This window comes from Struthio camelus, chromosome 14, assembly GCF_040807025.1.
Source record: "Struthio camelus isolate bStrCam1 chromosome 14, bStrCam1.hap1, whole genome shotgun sequence".
Taxonomy (NCBI): domain Eukaryota; kingdom Metazoa; phylum Chordata; class Aves; order Struthioniformes; family Struthionidae; genus Struthio; species Struthio camelus.
Window position 1 is genome coordinate 18,948,052 of NC_090955.1, and position 19,132 is coordinate 18,967,183.

Sequence of the window (19,132 nt, forward strand, 5' to 3'; positions counted from 1 at the left end):
AGCCCTAGCCCCACAGTTGGGCTGCTCTGTGGAGCCCCCATGCTAGTGCCTGGCTGCCACCTAATTAAGTACTCAGTCACCGTCAGCACGTCCCAGTGATGGAGTAAAACCCAGCAAATTTCATTATCCAGCAAATGGCTGCAGACTCAAAGGCTCTATAGCGCTGCTGCTTGCAAATTCACTCACTGCGCTGCGTTGGAGGGAGTCACGGCCGCTCAGTACACAGCGAAAGAGTGAACGCCAACAGCTCCCGCGAGGCACGTCCGGCCGAGGAACCGCAGCTCTCCAGCCCCGGCAACAAAGGGCATAACGTGCAGTCATTCCTAGTGATAACATAATCATTTTTTTCCCCCCGTCCCTCCCTCAGATTTTGGCTTAGTGCCAACGACACCAGCGCTTTGGGCTGGTGTTTTAAGATTTTCTGGTGGCTTTGGAAGGGAATTGGTCACCTCAGACACAGCACGGACAGACTAGGAATCCTCAGTAAAACATAAAACCTGCTCACACATAAGGGGATCTTTATAAAATTCCAATTACTGCTGGCTTGTTACCTAAGAATCCCTAAGAGGTAAGAGATATGGCTCTCTGTGAGGCCCCGGGTAATGAAATTACAGCTCCTTTTATAAGTACGCATACTCTAGAAAGCTAAGTTTATTTGGCCTACATATTTGAAACTGTTCAAAAGGTTATTGTCTCACACAATCTGGATCACAAATTACTACTTAGGTTTGCCTGTCTAACAGGGAGTTATACTCAGGGTCTTCTTTAATCTCCCAGTGATTGATTATACTACAAACACTACAGCAAAGAGGTCTCATTCTGCTTTCCTGAGAAGCATCAGACATGCATACAAAAAAATTATCTCAGGTATATACTATAAATAAACAGTAAATGCAACTCCCTGAGAAGCCTAACAAGCTCAACAGCCTAGTCTTTTCAAGTGGCTAATTCCTTTTTACAAAAAATTCATCATCTTATTTCCATAGTTTGTCTCCATTGTGTTTGAATTTCAGATTCAAGATCAAACGATCCCCTTGCAAACTATGAATGAAGCACATTTTTTGCAAAAGAGGATGCTTTCCTCTACAAAATAAGTATACAGAATGGATTTCCAAAAGTGTGTCAATGCCTGGGGATTTTTAACAGTGCCACCACAGGTTAGGCTCTCAGCTTCAGCTGGAGTTGTTATTTCAACATATAGAGTCTAAACAAACCCTCCTGCTACCCAGCATCCCATGAAATTAAGGATATCTGAAAATCTGAGGCTGTATCCACAGACCCGGTGGAAAACCCGGCCCACAGAGACCTCGTCTTCCCACGGCGAAGGGGGCAGCGGCGGCACACTGAGGGGGCTGCGCTCTTGCCCGGCGGGACGGGACACGATACTGCTGCCACGCAGCTCCCGGCTGGCTGCAAACGTTTCATCCTGGTTCACTTTGCCTTAAAACATCCTCTGCAAGTCCCCTTGGTGCCAGCACTTACCACAGTGAATTTCCTTATAAAAAAATGCTCCAGCCAACTGCATGAGTAATACTGCTTGTGCTGCAGTGAAAAGGATTCGCTGTATAAAATGCACACCCACCTCAGCGGATGAGAAATCTGTCTACACCGCACCATCGCACCAGATGCTAAGAAAAAGACCCTGCTCTTTAGAGTTTATTTGTTGAATGTAAGACTGCCAAGATCTGAAGGAAGGTACAGCATGTTTGTCCCACCTTGTACCACACATCTATCTTCCTTCCAGGGAAGCGAGGAGCTGTTATCTCCATTTTACAGGTAACACAAGGAGACAGAGACCCACATTCTCAAACACCTCCAGGTTCTGGGGTTTAAAAAGAAAAGACCTCGAGATGTGAGAATTTCTCTAAATTGCTTAGGCTCTTTAGCAAAAAAAATAAAAATTAAAATTAAAAAAAAAACAAAAACCCTGCATGCATATGACTAAGACAGGTTATACAGCCAGTTTTTGGCAGAGCATGGAGCGTGCCAAAACTCAGTACTCCGCATGCCATGCTAGTGCATTCACTGCTTGACAGACCTTCACAGCTTTAAGAAAAAAATTCTCTAAATTATTTTCTCCACCTAAAGATCATCAGATTCTGGTCTGATACGCAGCAACCCCTCTTAAAATACTCTATACCATAGCTGACTGAGGATCAGAACCGCACCATAAGCACAACACCCTCGTATTGTTAATGGCCTCTGCGCTCTACCAGGCAGAGGAAAAGGCACAGCGCATGGCGAAGGGAGCAAAGCCGGGAGTGACGAAGGCTTGTTAGGCGGACTCTTACCGAGAGCGATGTCCCAAACACGGAGCGCACAGCTTTGAAGGCGTGCTGCAAAGCCAGCCAGCTGGAAAGCTGGCAACAGTGGTCTGACCTGCCGCAGTGGGATCAAGCGCCCTGAGAAAACCTCATAGATCGAGATCTGAGCTAGGAGGAGGCAGCTGACTTCTGCCGAGCAATTCATTTAACTTTCCTTGTATCTCAGACTGTCTCCTACACCCATGCATGCTGTTTTCCTCTAACAACTTACTTACCTCAAAACTTTAACTACCAAAGAGACAACTGAAGGTTATCACCTGGGATTGTCATTTACTCTGATTCTCATCCGCTGGCCCAGATGACTTTTCTGTCCCCATCAGTCTCCTGTGAGGTTTGGTTTTTTTGCTCAGTTCTCCTAGTTTGAGGGCTCAGTCCTAATTTCTTCCTGTTGCACAGACAACTGTGACTCCTAGGACAACCTAGGAGTAAGCCTGAGGTCATTCAAGTAAATGGGAAGGAACACTTCACTTAGCTAATAACACAAAATACAAGTAATTACAATAGCATATTGCTGAGGCACTGTCCACAACATTTTATCATCTCTGTTTCATTTTACAGATGGCAATAGCAGGGGTGAAAGGCCTGTATGCCCAAAGAATATCTAAGAAACCTTCACTGTAGCTTCTGCTTAATGGGATCTCTTTTTGCCTCTCCCACGTCAGTTAGGAAATTCAAAGTTCTCTGTCAGTCTTAATATCTCAGCAAGCATACAGTACATGGGATGGTTAAAATCTCATCTGTATCCTAAAAAGTTTGAGATCCTCCTAGCACTTCCTACCTGATCAGGATTCATACACAAAAACTGCCTTTTTCCCATCCACTGATCTCACCTCGCAAATATTTACTTGCTGCAGTTTACTTCAGGTGGAGAGCACTTAGCCTTATCTCTGAAAAAGACCATGATAAACTCATCCACAAGCAGCGATGATTTTTTTTAAGTGCAAAAATACCTCCATTCTGTAACACAATGGTTCCAGCTAGACACAAACTGCTATTCGGTGTGCCAAAACAAGAAAGCAAATCATAAAACATCCACAATGAGGCTCTTTGCTACCTGAGTTACATTTATCCAAGAAAGAGCACTCTACTGGCAGAGCGTAGGGAAATGGAAACAAGTGGGAAAATAGTAATAAAACCTGACAGTAAGATCTTTAAAGATGTTTTATTCATCTCTCTGCTTTTCAGGGCTTTTTTAAGGTGAGGGAATAGAAATTAAAATCCCCTCTGCGGCTTGCTCCTGCAGTAAGGGACCAGACTAGATCAATGTTTGGAAGAGACTGTATAAAGGAAATGGTCTCCATCAATCTCTTCCCATCCCTTGGGAAAAGTAATTAATTTACAATTTCTTAGCGAGTAACTACCTCTACTTCACACTCACTGTTCCTTTAGGAATGGATTAATTAGCATTTGCTACGGGAACTTCAGTAGGTCTACATTTCGCTGAATAAAGTTTCTCTTCAGACTATATTCATGACCTATTACAGGTGCACTCACACACACAGTGAAAACCGACCTGCTGCCACGGCAGAGAGTGCGCTGCGGACTCAGACGTGGCACGAGATGGCGGCAACCTCGGGAGAGCAGCAGCCCCTTTGGGGGCAGGAGACATTCGCCGAGCTCTCACCGCCCTGGAGAGCTGGTGTCGTGCTTCCCGCTGCGCAGACAATTCCCCAAAGTCACCAGTTTACAACCATTTTCTGCAGCCTGCCCCATTTCCTCGACCGCGCAGCACGCAGCTGCCCCCGCGGTGCCATGTGTGGGAGAGCCCGGCACGGGGGCTCTGCAGGAAACCTCCTCCCTCCAGAGGCACCACGGCCAACGCGGGCACCTGCATCCCACCCGTGTTTGGACGCGCTGGGATAGGGCATCAGGGGAGTTTCCCTTAGTGGCCCACCGGGCGGCCGAAAGCAGGGCACGCCATGAGCTCGGGGCAGCCGACGTCCGGCTCTGCAGGAGCGCGAGAACGCCCCAGACCCAAACGGCAATTCGCTGGAGCCCAGCGGTGAGGCTGCTAAGTAGTTCATCTCAGCAGGGTGCTGTGAAATACAGTGCAATATTAGATCTCATTTAATATGTTTGCGTCTAGTCATAACTGTAGCTTTTACACACAGAGCCATTTCCTCCCCTTTCCACATGCAGCTAGAAGTCGTCTCTGGAGGAAGGCTCTTAACGGCCTCGCTGGGGAGCTGCGCCTCTCCCAGGGGCCGAACCGCGCGGCGGGAAACCTCGTGGGCCGGCTCCGCAGAGCCATGCGGAAAGACAGCCAGAGAATGAAGCTCTGAAGGAGAATGAGCATCAGAACATAAAATTAACCTTTTCTCAGCACCAAAGCACTCCAAATCACTTCGACCACCAGATTACATATGAGGCTGCAGAGATTCAGGAGGCGAAAACTAAACTCCTTTTAAAACCAAAGTGGGATACATAAAATATAAGCATTGAAGCCAAGTTTTTAACCAAAGGCATCAGGGGACCAACCACAACTGAGTGCTGGTGCCAGGATAGAGTTAATAGGAAGAACAAATGCTTTCCACTACTGCTGATAGCAATAGTCGTCTATCTCAGGCTCAGTCCTGAATTTTTAGGAGCAGCAAATGTTTCTGTGAAGCCTCCTAAATGTTTCTAAGTTCTGGAGGGGGGGGGAAAAAAAAGAAAGGCCAGAGAATAAAATGAGTAGAATGTCTAGAATGTCCCTGTACTTGCAGAAACGTCAGTGTGTCACTCAGTGACTCAGAAACCTAAATAAACTCGTGTTTCCAGAAAAAATAAAAAGAATTAAGCTGAAATGTTAAGAACTGTATTGATATCGATAGTTTCCAGGAAGGAAAACCTAAAATAAACAAAGAAAATCTATCCACCATACACATACTGATGAGAATAACAGGAAAATTAAGTTAAGTGCAAAAAAACCAAACAAGCTGCTAACCCAAGCCCACTCTGTGAGGCAACCACCCCTGGAATCCCCTGTATCCAGAACCAGCTCAATGATCTCGCAGTTGTTGGAGGTGATGGGATTGAGGCAGTTCACGTAACGCTGCTGATTCCTGAGAGGAGACCAGACATTATTTGGTCGTTCCAGCAGATTATGCCACTTTACAAAATTTGTGTTTCCATTCCACATCCACAGGCAAAATTAATTAATCTGAGTAATGTCTTCACTATCGTTTCCCTTTATCACTAGCTGAGGAGTCACCAAAGAGGCAGGAAGATGTGTGTGTTTTATTACTTGAAACATACGGATCTACTCACATGAGTCACAACCACATCAATTAAAAAAACAACAGAAAAACAAACAAAAAAAAAATACAGCAGTCCCCAGGCATCAGCCATGTCAAGAGAGATTCCTAATTTTTGGAAAGGTTCTGTAGTTCTTTTATGATGTCTGTAAAAATCTGCTAACACCACCTATTACCATGGGAAAATGCAGACCAGACAGAGCTGGCACAGGCAGCTGGGCCTGGCCCCAGCTCAGGGAATGGCTGCAGGATGATTAACACAGCCGGAGGACACCGGCTCTTGCTTCCAGGACGTGCAACAGATCCTTGAGCCAAGCACAGCACCAGCAACGTCACAGTTGCATCACCTACAGTTAAGCAGAGAGGGCCGTGCTCTCAAGAGCTGCTTATTTTCATTTCTTCTTCTACAGTACTTAGAAGGGGAAAAATGCATATCAGTTAAGGCAAAAAAGGCATCCAGTGATTTCCAAGCCTGCTTCTCCAGGCCAGACAATTCATGCCTGCCATGATATCCCTCACGTTTTGCTCTTGTCCAACAGGCATCCCAGCCGAATCCAGACCCTGACTAGTCCTGCATCAGCCAAGCACTTCCTGAGCAGGGATCACAGACTGAACATATGCTGAGGAGACTCCAAGTGTAGCAGTTAGCTCTGCTGCCAAACCCTTTCACCTCAGTAGGCTTTCTTAGATCCCCTGCAAGAAAATTCCAGGATGTTGCACCCAACTCTGCTTTTTGAGAGAGAGAAAAAAAAAAAAGATTGTTTTAATTAGTTTTAAAGAGATTTTTTAAAGTTATATCAGAAAACAGATTATTGCTTATTAACCTGATTGAGCTCCAAGTATAACACACAGCCTTGATGCACAGCTCAGATCAGATTTTTTGGTAGGCTGAAGCAAATTTAAGAAAAGTGCTTTAAACTTAAACCCCAGGGTAAAACTGAGCAGCGTAAAATCTGACTACAGGTGAAGTCAGTGCCCCATGCAGGCAGATACTTTTTGCCACTTGCATTTGCACAAAGAAAATGAAGATGTTATTCATATGAAGAGATCATATTCAGGTTACACAAACCTTAGAACTCTAGACGATCTGTTTTACTTCTCCCCTTGTATAATCAGCCAGTCACCACTATTATATTTGTCTTTCATATAACAAAAAGAGCTATCAGTAAAATAAAATGGGCACCTATGAAGAGAAGGTAGCACGTAGGCTCCAAGCACAAAGGCTTAGAGCATGTAAACTATCTGCCAAACCACTTCTGAAAGTCTACATCTGCTAATGGCATCCCTCTGGAATTGGTACGTGCCGCCCAGGTTAACGTTTTCTCATTTTGATGTGTTAACACTACTTTCCAGGGGGCAGCCTGGCACACTGCTCTAATGCAATGACGTTCTTCAGGTAAGACTGGTCTTCGCAATATTGTTTCAGTGATTTGAGAAATCAAGGCATGACTCAGAGTATGGCTACCACCACTACCTGCACAGTTAACATCTACAATAAAAACATACAGAAGTGTGCAGGAAAAAGAAAAAGGCTACAATCTCTCTTCATGGATCTCGTACACCTTTTATTTGGGAAACAGTTATGAAGTGCTCTTTGTGTCAGGCCTCAGCTCCTCCTTCTCCTAATCTACGCTCTTCCTATCTCCCTTAAATTTCTTGAGTAGGTGGACTAGCTAGCTCAAGTTGCATAAGGGCTACCTAGATAACACAGGAAGAAATATCACTGTTTAGGGGGTAATCAGCATTCTCTACTCATACTACACGTATTACACATCTGAGTCTCATGAGAACATTTTGTGCCACATCTTGGAAAAGGACATATTACTCTTGATTTGATGAAAAACAAATTGGAAATATGTGCTGCACATGTGCTAATTTACAGCGATGAAGTTTGCATTCATTACTGTAATGAGCACTGCATAAAGCTTATAATCAACATTTACCACAGATGTCAAGAGGAATCCAGAGGCAGAGAAGAAACATGTACACTTGCCATGCTTGTTCATAAAGATCATAAACTTCCAGCCCCCAAAAAATACAAAGAAAGAGGCAGTACTTTTTCTCCCTACAAGTCCCCAGTGGTATTCAAAGCATCTATCAAGCTCTTGAACTAGTGGGCTTAGGCAGCATTTCAGCCATAGGATAAATATTTTTGCAGAATGCACACTGTCTAGTAGAAGCACAACATTTCCACCTCCTCACCCCATAAAGGTAAAAGTTACAAGTATGATTACATTCAGTTGGCAACTGGAAGATCCAAGCAGATAACTAATGAAATCCAATTCCTTTTCTGTACAGTAAAATGAAGAGGAAGCAATGGAAGAAAAAGATCACATTTCAACAATTCATTATCTGAAACAATGTTAAAACACCAGAATACACTGGCCGCAGTCTAAGAAATCAAAGAAAGACAGGCAATTGTTAAATGGTATCTTGTCAAATGAAACACAAAGCAACAAAAGTCTGCTTCTGAAAAAGGTGAAAGAAGGTACCTGGAGGTTTGTTTCATTTCAAGCCCACGTGGAGCAGCAAGAAGAAAAGAGCCATGGATCTGTACCAACGTTATTCTGAACGAATGTTATTAAGATATCTACACTGGAAAAAGGCCTTACCTTCTGGTAACCTGGGAGCAGCGTGGATGGAGTTGGGGTCCCCATCTTCCTCGGGATGGTAACGATAAAGCGTCTGTGACTGCTTTGGGGATAACTGACTATGGTCTTCCTTTAGAGCAACAGGGGGAGAGGTTGTTGCACTGAACTTTACCTTAGGGAAAGCATTTCCTTCATGTGTTTCACGGGAAGATTTTGACCAACTCGGCTCTGTTAAATTCACCTCTTCCAAGCCTAGATGCATGCTGTTCCCAGCGTCTTCTTTCCGTGCATGCTTTTTCGTTTTGGAGTGGGGGGCTCTTTCCTGTTCATGCCTCTCTTTGTCCCCTTGCTTCCCCTTTGGTCTCCTCTCCAGCTCTCCCAAGTGCTTGGGTGTCCCAAGGGAAGGTGTGGTGTGCTCCTGAGGAGCACTGGTAGTTACTGGGGCTTCCCTATTTGTCACTTGCTCAGGGGATGCTGCAGTGGTGCGGGGCACCCTCTTTCGCTCACTTCTTTCTGTGGCACTGCTAACCTCAGAAAGGAGCTTAGGCGTAGGCGTGGTGAGTGGTGCCGCAGTTTCCTGAGTGTATGGATCAGCTTGAGCCAAAGATGAAGGAGCAATGCTGACTGGCAGGTAGTCGTAGTCCTCGCTTTGCTCTTGGCTGATGCTCTCTTGCTCTAGATGGGATGAATAGCTCCTGTACTTTTTTGGGGACTCCACCTGGGTGTTGTCTCCTTCTGGTGCCTCCTGGTCATAGCTGTACGGGTCATCGTAGTGCCTCTCTGGTTCACTCTCTTCAGCATCTATGGGACTCGCAGTGTTTAAGGCGAACGTGTTGCACTCTGGAAGCTGGTAGCACATCAGTTCCCCGCCAGCATTCGGACAGTGGCAAACCTTACATGGAGGCATGTGGAACGTGTGGCCTGCTACGTACTTCTGGCCTTCATGGAGGCAACCTATCCTTCCGCACTGCGGGCACCCATCAGCTGGCACCACGGCATCTATGCAGTTTGGGGGCAACTCTGGGCACAGCATGAACTGGCAGCTGATCTTGCCTCCTCCCTTGGGGCACGAACATTCGGTGCTTCCGAAGTCCACGAAGTAAGACTGCCCTTCAGGCACTTTGCCATTGATAAAGCCCACATTGACACAGTCGTAGTACTGGTAGCCCTCACACGTACAGCCATGCTGCAGACACGTGGCACAGCACGCCCCTGGCTCCAGCACTTCTTCAATACAGTTCTCCAGGGGCTGGCACTCTGCGCCAGTGCAGTCTTTCTGGGCACAGGAACTGCCAGTCCAGAGCAGCACGAGGAGGACAGCACTCAAGCAGTTCAGCTGAGAGAGCTGGTGCCCATCCATAGTCTTCCTAAACAGATATGGCTCCAATCCAAACTTGCACACCTAAGGGCTTTTGTTCCTAGGAGGCTGTAGATTCAGCTTCGAATCCAAATTACCTTTTTCATAGATCCTAGAGTTATGAAAGAAAACTCTGTTAAAGACTATACTCAGCACATATCCTGTTCAACATTAGCGGCCTTTAAGAGTTGGGATGAAATCCAACATCTGGAAACCCAAGTACAAAATTAATCATAATGTCTTCCAAGCATTGTAGGCACTAAGTTTGGAGCTGCATGCTTCCCCCCACCCAACACCTATTTTTAAAAAGAAAGAAAGAAGGAAAGAGAAGGAAAGAGAAGGAAAGAGAAGGAAAGAGAAGGAAAGAGAAGGAAAGAGAAGGAAAGAGAAGGAAAGAGAAGGAAAGAGAAGGAAAGAGAAGGAAAGAGAAGGAAAGAGAAGGAAAGAGAAGGAAAGAGAAGGAAAGAGAAGGAAAGAGAAGGAAAGAGAAGGAAAGAGAAGGAAAGAGAAGGAAAGAAAGAAAGAGAGAAAAAGAAAGAAAGAGAGAAAAAGAAAGAAAGAAAGAAAGAAAGATTGTGACTGTTCTTTTTTCAAATCTCCTCACTATATATACATATATATATATACAGATATATAAAAAGAAGGCCTTTATACTTAAATGCCTTTTTGTTCATCATTCTTTCTTGCTAACAAAAGAAATTTTTTTTTGGCAGAAAATAAACTAATACACAGTTCTTCCTCTGAGGATGTAGGTTTAAGATATTTAATCTTTATTTATAGATATTTATTTATTTAAGATATTTAATCTTTATTGGGTTCTTTAATTACAAAGACCCAAACCAAAGATCTTTCTTTGTCTGTACATGTTAACTCAAAATAAGAGGGGTTTTCTTCTGCCTTCTACCCCCATTTAGGAATTTTTTGCAGTTTAGCATTTGGCCTTAGCAGTCGTATGTTTGCCCCAGCAATGCTAAAATGGAACATATTTGTATGTTGTGGTTACTGTGTGGTTAAACATCATATCAGTTATCCTGTAATACATATTAGAGGCCAGATCCTCAGCTCGCAGCAACTGGCACCGTTCCACAGAAGGCTCGTAACTCAGAGGAGAGTCAACTTCAAATACACTGGAGGTACAACCATTTACACAAGGGACATTTAGACCAGCTGAGGGCCTGCCACATGTTTTATTTTTGACAACACTAATATTACTTTATAATGAATTAATCTATTGTGAACAAAATATGTATACAAAGATGCAAATTGGCATAATTAATCTTTGTTAAAATGCGTTGAGGAAAAGTTATTTGCTTTTTTAATTACTAAACTCTTTGACCATAGAAAAGTTCAAGAGTTAAAGCAAATCAGCTGTTCTCATAATAAAAGCAGGCTCAAAGAACTACACAACTATCACGGAAAAGTAGATAAAAACAAAATAAAGTCTGCCTTTAGTTTTATAGAATTAGCAGTGTGATTATTTTTCCAGAACCCCTCCCATCACCAAAAAATAAAGACCCTAAAACATTTATCTAAGAGTTAAAATGTATTCACATCACTAAGAACAATGAACCACACATGAAACAGGAATCCTGCCAGAAAGCCCATTCAGAAAGATTACCTCTCCCATTCAACCCGGGCTTCCAGCAAGTCTGCTTAGGCACTGCTGGAAATGGGCCAGGACGTGGGAAAAGCGTGCCTGTTCTGATAAGATATGAACACACTGTACTAAGTATTTCCACAGCTTGGCACTGGAATTTGAATTACTTCAGTACGTTATGCAGTAAGATATAATTCTTACTCAAATTAGTAGTAAAAAAATACATTTGTATATTAGCTCAGTATGCTAAAGGATACCAAGTGAATGAAAAATAAAAGTGTCAGAAAGTATACTGATAACTTAGCAGAATCTCATTTTTTTCATAACTACTCTCAAAACTAGGCTATATAGTGCAAAGAAGAATTTTCCATACGTGGTGCTGAAATTAATTCTTAAGAATCCAGCCTGGGAATTAATAATTCATCCTACAGTCAGCAGCCTTCCTAGGTAATCCAACTTTGTAATTTACCATGTAGCCGTAGCTGGGGAATAATTAATAGAAGGACAATTAAAAATAAGCTACTGCGGTAGGGTTTTCCCAGCAGTGGCAGTACTTTGCCACCAGGCCCTCCTGTTGGCACCTCCTGGTTACAGTGCTGCAGCACGTTGATGCCCCTGGGCCAAGCGCGGCGGCGGCTGGGGCACTGCTGGCAGCAGCCACACACGGCTCTGCCCTGGCTGCTCTCTCCTTCCAGCTCGGTCTTCCTCGGCAGTCAGAAGCCAGCCCGGGGAGAGCAGGGGGGCTCACGGCCCCTCTCCCCGCAGTGAGCCCTCTCCCTGCTCTCCACCTTTCACACTTTCCGTCAAGGCTTGCCTTACTCAGTCCCTCTGTACCCCTCCTCTTTTGATCATCTCCACATCTCTGAACATTTGATTTCTCAAGCTACCTACCTCAAACTGATAAGGTCAGAATCCTTATAAATCCTTTTGTGCTCAAGAACACCACAATCTTCCATACCAACAGGTTCACTTTCTTTCAGTAGAGGCTACTTGTTTCTGGTGTAATCATTCCAGAAAAAGTATTGCTTTTTATTCCCTTACATCATTGTATTTTCCCTGTGCTTTCTCCACCTGTTCCCCACGCTCATTGCTCCCCCCACCATCAACCCATAAACTTGCAAATCCAAGAAACAGTCTCTTCTTTAGGAACAGAGTAAAGCAGCTTTGAAAGAAGCCCACAGACACAACTGCAAGTGCTACTGAGAAAACGTGTCCTTCTAAATGGAGCTTGCACGCACAGCCCGGCCCATATAGCTGATGTCCAAGTGCCTCTGGACCTAAGCCCTTCCTGGATGCTGAAACGATGCTGTGGAAACAACAGCATGTTAATAGCATCAAAAGCTGTCAAATACAGATGTCCATACCAACTAGGAAAAACGCACCATCTCTGGAGGATGGGGAGCTTGACACCAGTAAGTATTATTGCACTCATTTGTTCTCATTAACTATTTTAATACTTTTTTCAATGTCTTTTTACATAACTAGGACAATAATCAAGGGCTTCACCTAAATGAGAATCAGGTCTGTTTACTTCCAGCTCTGTCCTTCAGCAAGTCTTATTAATTTCATTGACTTTTGCTACTCAGTTGGGTGGGATGTCACAACAGATTAAGCCCTGCACATCTGAAACAAAGATCTTTCAAAGGCTCTGTTGAGAGTTTTTTGGAACTCTGTAGCAAGGTAACCCAAGTCTCACCCCAAGCCTCACGCATTGCTTCATGACCCAGAAGGCTTCAATTTACATCTTTTCTGTAATTTCCTAACCTGCTCTGCTGCATATCCTGCTCTGGTTTGTATCAAGTGCTAACCCGATTGGCTTGAGTGGGGTTGCATGGGGCCAAAGCAGCTGCTGCAAGCCACATGCACACAGTGTGTCTTGAAGAAGCAGGAGCACCCAGGCGAGGGAGAGGCAGTGCTCCCAATCAGGATTAAGTCCCTCAAAGTCAACGGAAGTAAACCTGTGAGTTAAACTGTCAGTAAACAGAGGATGATCAAATCACAAGGAAGTTCCTTCTTTCTCAGTTCCTTCTTTTATAAAAGATTCCTAGGAAAGGCAAAGCAAAGATCTTACGGCAGGCAGATCAGCTTCATAAAGTAAGAATCCAAACGAGCATGAAGTACAGGCACACATCTTCATAGAAAAGGAAATAAGAATGCAAGAATTCCATTGCAAATGCAACCGGTATCTACATGACAGGAGATCAAAAGCTAACAACAGCAACCATCAAAACTATAACCAGTACCAGCTGAAAAACACCATATTCCTGTCTCCTGGTGGAGGACATGGGAGGAACAAAACAAGATTTCAAAAATGCTTATTTAGATTAATTTTTGGGCCAAAAAGTTATAAATTCTGACATTTTTGCAAAACAATATACTCAGAAACTGACTTACTTCAATCAAAGCCATAACACAAAGTCAAAAGGAAGAATGTTCACTTGATTAAAACAGTTCAGCTGTACTACTTGAAAATGCTGATGAAATCAGTGTGTTCCTACACAACATATAGACATTTGAAATGTGCAACTTCTTTAAACTAAGAAGAGCAGTTTATTGGGAGATTTCTTTCCAGATGGCTTCACTTCAGTCCTGAACTGGCAAGCTTATTCTAGGCGACCAGAAGTGACAAGAGGCACTTTCCCTCAAAGGCTTCATAGGAACGTAGTCTTTCCTTGTGAAAGCTGTCCTAGGGTCTGCAGAACAACTACAGAAGGTGTGCATGTGTGGGAAAGATACTGCAGGATCAAGAGCATTATTTCAAAGGTTCACTGAAGAAAGAGGCCGTCATTTATAAATAAAAAGCAATAAATAGAATAAATTCACCCTAGCATGGAGGACAACACCTGCACGAGATTCCACTGGAGTCCAGCTTTGAAGATGTATCTACTGCTCAACCAGCTGCAGATCTGTGCAAATAGGCTTAGCTATAACTATTCTTTTCTCTATTCTACCTCTCAATTCCTCACTGAATTGCCCTTTGCGAGGATGGTAAAAACAGAAGTGCTGTTTTGATATACATCTTCTTTCGAAGGGCATGCAGGGCCAGCTGCAAGCCTGATGCAAAAGGAGAAGGTGGCAGACAGCTGTGTGACCACTCCCACACCACAAACAGGAGCATACACCATGCCAGTGGAGCTGAGGGGCTTAGCAACTTATGTCCTTCCATTAATCTATACTCACATTTCCTGAATCCAAAGAATTAAGGATGTTGCTGCAATGAGCTGCTGGAGCGGAAACAAGGCATACAGCAGCGGCCCTCACCATCTGCACAAAGCAAGTTCACCAACCCGCAGGGCTCCTGCCAACCCTTTCCCTGGTCCCCCCAGTGTTACACAGTCCAGACCTGCTGCCAGGGTTCAGGCTGTGTGTCGCAGGGAGCAAACACAGCCCTGGTCTGTGATACTGAATCTCTGCTCTACTGCATTGGGAGAAGCGGAGTCCAAAAAGCGGAGTGGTAGGCTGAAGCGCATGTGCACGCCCACACTGCATAACACGGCTAATGTATTTTGCCACTCTGTGTATTTTAGCACCTCTCCCCAGCCAGACCTTTCTGGTCTGCTGCAGCTGCCAGCAGTTCTTAAATGGCTGCGGTCACAGTTTCAAACTAAGGGAGGAAGAAGGGAGGGGACGGAAGGAAGTATCAGTTTAAAAACAATTCCTTTTAAATGCGAGAGAAAATGGAAATTTGTGAGAGATTTTTCTTGTATGAAAGACAGAAGAAGCCCTCAGCCCGCTAAGCCCTGCCTAGGCTGTGCCAGCCAAGGGATTAGCTCTTCCTTTCACACCCGCACAACCTGGAAACTTGTGATCTCACCAAACGCTGAGAGGCAGAATTCCTGGCTATCCCCAGCCCGGCCCGCTAGCAGAGGTAACTCAAGTGCTGTTCACCAGGCGAATGAATGAAAAGCTGGAGAAATGTTTCCTTTAGCACTCTTCTGCAATATCCAGTACATAGAGCTCGTCCTTTCTGCCTGCTAATTAACAAAACTTGAGACAGGCTGAAACCAGACTTCACATTTGGAGCACCTGGACTGGGGGGAAAGAGGAGAGGGGCAGGGTAAATCACAATGCAAATCCAAATCCAATGAACTGCTCTTACTTTCTCGTATCAAAAGTAAAGCACAAGATGCTTAGTCATTAAAGCATCGCCAACACTCCAGTCCTTGGCAAAATCAGTCAGTTTTCAGAAGTCATAGCTCTTGCAGGCAGTTTTCTTCAGCTTTTTTTCCAATAAGAAATCAGTTACTGCTACCCCCTTTTCAGAGAAGAGCTTAAAAAATACCCATTTGAGAGTCTAGAGGAGCACTGCTTAATTCAATAGAGACCTCAAGAGCGGGAAAACAAGGAGCAAGCAGCACGATACCGAAAGTCACGCAGGTCCCAAGGAGCGGCGCAGCCGAGAGCTCCCGTCCCCGCAGAACCGCTCCCAGGGACAGCTGCTTGCGACGGTCTCCAAGATGTGCTCCGTGCTCACATCCAAACAGCAACCCAACACGCTGGAGTAATGGAAAAGCATCACCCAAGATATTTCGGAGGAAGCAGCCAAGCAGTAGCAGTAGTGGTCAGCCAGCTCTGCCTCATTCTTCCAGAACACGCAGCTCTTGAAGCCATCGCTGAAGTCCTGGAGGGTGACGGCAGCCCAGTTCCAAGCGAATGCGAGGGCAGAGCTTGGACAGGAGTCTGTAAATAACATCTTGGGTCTGGTGTGTCAGTGCTCCCCTTCTCCGTGGACCAGCCCAAAACAACAAGGCAGGTATCTGGCTCACTGGCAAAATTCTTTGTCATTGGGAGTTGCCTCTGTGGCAAATCCAGAGTGACTCAGTGGGAGGATGGCAACTGCAGGGGGAGCGAGAGAGAAGCGACTCACATGGGGAAAAGGAGGTGAGCAGAAACACCAGCCCACCTAGTGCACGTGGAGGAGTTGGTCTTTGTCTGGCTCCAGCACACTGGGAATGGAGAGCTCAGGAAAGGGGCTCTGCGTGGTCGGGGGGCCCGAAGCAGCCAAAAGGCGCCAAGCCCGCTGCCATGGCTGCGAAGAGTCCGTGCTGCAAGGGAGAGGGGGCACATGCCGAGGAGCAGCGTGGAAAGATATAAAAGCACAGATCCTGGAAACATCCTTGCCCATAATTGTGTTTAACCATATTTTCCCAGAATGGGGCTGCAGGGCTTCTTAAAGTACGAGAAACCTGAGTATCTGTCAAGCCAAGGAAGATTCGAGTTCCCTCGACACGTCGTGAACGCAGTGTCAGTGGACATGACACTCCAGCATGCACTTGCACACAGCCATGGCAGGGTCCCTCAGCTTGGCTGCAGAAGGAGCCTAACTTTTTCAGCGAAAATACATACGTTTGTTATTGATAGACACATTTTTTTACATTACTAAGTTTCAGGTGACTGTACATGCACTTCAAAAACAGTTGCATAATCCAGCTGTTTTCATGACAGTCAAAAAATCTGGGAAAAAAGAGTAAGGCAAACTCAGCAAAGGCCATTCAAGAACATTTCCCAAGACACAGCCAACAAAACCCTGTCCACGCTCACAAGTTATGAACTAATTTGCACTGAGAGCGCTCTTCTGGCAGTGTGCCGCCAAGGCGCATCCCTCTACTCCGCAACCCCACGAGCAGCCCCGCGCATGCTGGGTAAGCCCCAGGAGATGCAGCAGCACAGCTCCCTTCTTTCCCTGGTAGTCCTCCAGGAGATTCCAGTCCTCTGCTCATTCCCACTCTTTCTCAGAGCTCACATATGCACAGGGCTGCTACTCCCCAAGGTAAAAAACTGTTGCAGGCTCAAGGACCACGGCATGCAAAATCTGAGAGTCTCAATCCCGCTCCCTCCCTTGATCCTCTATTACCTCCTTCTTCAATTAAATGACTACAATGCTACTTAAAAATTACTTTAAGCAATGCAGAGATTCAGGCTTTGGGTTTCTTTGTTTTCTTAAAACAATATTCTATTTCTCACTAGTCCTGCCAGCACTTTGACCCCCTCATCCCTAAGCAGTGAGAGAATCAATAATTTAGATCTTCTCCTTTTGGTGGGAAACACATTGTTCAGACCATACAGGTGTTAAACAGAAGCCTGTCTGCTTAATTTTCAGGCAGCCCTTTTGGAACAGTTGGAAATGAAAACTTCCCCCACCCCCACCATAAAATACAAACTAGGCAAAAGAAATCCTACAATTTAATTGACAGCTTAGCAAGTGATGTTTCCTGCCCTGTGGCAGTGTTTGGAAATAATTAACTACCGTTTTCACTGGGGGAGGACTGAAGGGACCAGCAACACCATTCACTGTCTGCCCACCAGGCAGAACCGCCACCGTTCAGGAGGGCGGCAGTTCTTCCCTTATCTGGGGCCTGAACTTTAATGTTAGAACTGGAGAACTTATTTGAGACTCTCCAAAATAACTTACAGGCGTTTGCTTCAGCTGAACAGTTAACTTCAAAGGAGTGTCAAAATGAAGTTTCAATACAGTAATTTTGCAGTAAATAATTTTTCTGTAAATGTGTCCTGACCTTGTCATGATTAATCGTGAAATTCTATCCACTGATGAGGAGAAAATAATGCTTATTTTACAGTTAACATTTTATAGTCTCTTACTATTTTTGCTTCACAGTTTCTCCCCGATTTTTATAAACAGTTCTGTCAACAGACCTCTTTTGATCCATAATACATACAGTTGCTCCCTACAATCAGGATTACCCTAGGAATAGGCTGCAAATCACGACAAACACACAATGATTTTTAGAACGTAGCAAAATACCCAGAAGGACCTAAGATCAAACCCTTTTCTTTTATGACTCAACAGGATCCAAATCCATCTCTCCGGAGAGTAAACGTGCTCTCAGTAACCAACTGTAGCAACAAACCAACTCCTTTCATTAGCTGTACTCTGCTGCACAGCTGAGAAAATACATCTTCTGCTCTCCCAGCTGCCAGAACGCACCTAGCTGAGAATCTCACGACAGTAGGTGAACTTATATGTACATGCATTGTCCTCCTGCTGGCGTTGTGGCTCTTAAATAAATAATACACAGAGAGAGCAGACAAGGCTGTCATGCTCTTTGTTCCATAGAGACAGGGCACTCTCTGCCCTATTCCTCTGGATAAATGCTGGTGGGAAAGAACGGGAGCAGGAACGTTCCATAGTTTATTCTGTCTTGTGGATTAAGTGCTAGCTCAAATTTACCCACTACAAGCACACCATAGTTTGCAATCCTGTTCAGGTTTTGGAGGCATCACCCTCACAGCTTGCTGTCTTTTTCACCTCCACCCTATACTTGAAGAAAATATCTTTGTCTCGAGTTGCTGGGATTACATTTTCTTTTTTAAAGTAATCTTTCACAGAACCTTTCATTTTCAAAATCTTCAGTCCTATACCTATCCCCAAGCATATTCTTATTGGTGGAATCATTCCAGATTAGATGGCTTTGAACTTGATAGCAGTCCTGAGAATTTGCTCTGCTCTCATCTGAACAGAGTGTTTTCCTGTTAGAGGAAGGGAGAAGAAAAAGTAGCACGAGCACAAGCAGCTGCCCTGATCACCACTTTGATCTCCAAAACTCATCTCGACTAAGCCTGGCGCAAACCAAAAGCTTCAAGCTTCACCGCAAAACATACACATATATGCATTCACGTATTTGCTGTTTCTCTACCCACCTCATGAAATGGTGGACTGTCATCAGAGTACAGTAAGTGAACTAGATGTATCATGAGGGCTGTTGTCAACTATAAGTTAATGGAGTCCAGGATGCCACAACATGCGCCAATGATGATCTATTCTTAAGGAATGGTTTCCTTTCATATGGTTACAAAAGAAAGCCCAAATTAGGGTTATTATATGTACCAATTAAATTCTTTAGCTATAGCATAAAATTATTATTTTAATTGAGGAAAAACTAGAACATTTGGTTAAAATGTTCTCACAGAAATGTTAATTACTACAGGCGTTAAACAAATGGAAATCAGAGCCTACCATTTGTTGAGCACTTTTAATGCAAAAATGTGCTGCAAAAAAACTTCAGTTT

General features: G+C 44.5%; 1 protein-coding gene across 19 annotated transcripts in view; it reads right to left on the reverse strand.

The window, feature by feature from the left end:
- The window catches only part of FBLN2 (fibulin 2), a 171,555-nt gene that overhangs the window by 69,519 nt on the left and 82,904 nt on the right, over window positions 1-19,132 (reverse strand). For all 19 annotated transcript variants that reach the window (XM_068906882.1, XM_068906894.1, XM_009688165.2 and 16 more), the window contains one exon: window positions 8,173-9,620. In XM_068906882.1, the coding sequence (XP_068762983.1) occupies window positions 8,173-9,511 (1,339 nt within the window). In that variant the 5' untranslated portion in view covers window positions 9,512-9,620. The remainder of the gene's footprint in view (window positions 1-8,172; window positions 9,621-19,132) is intronic.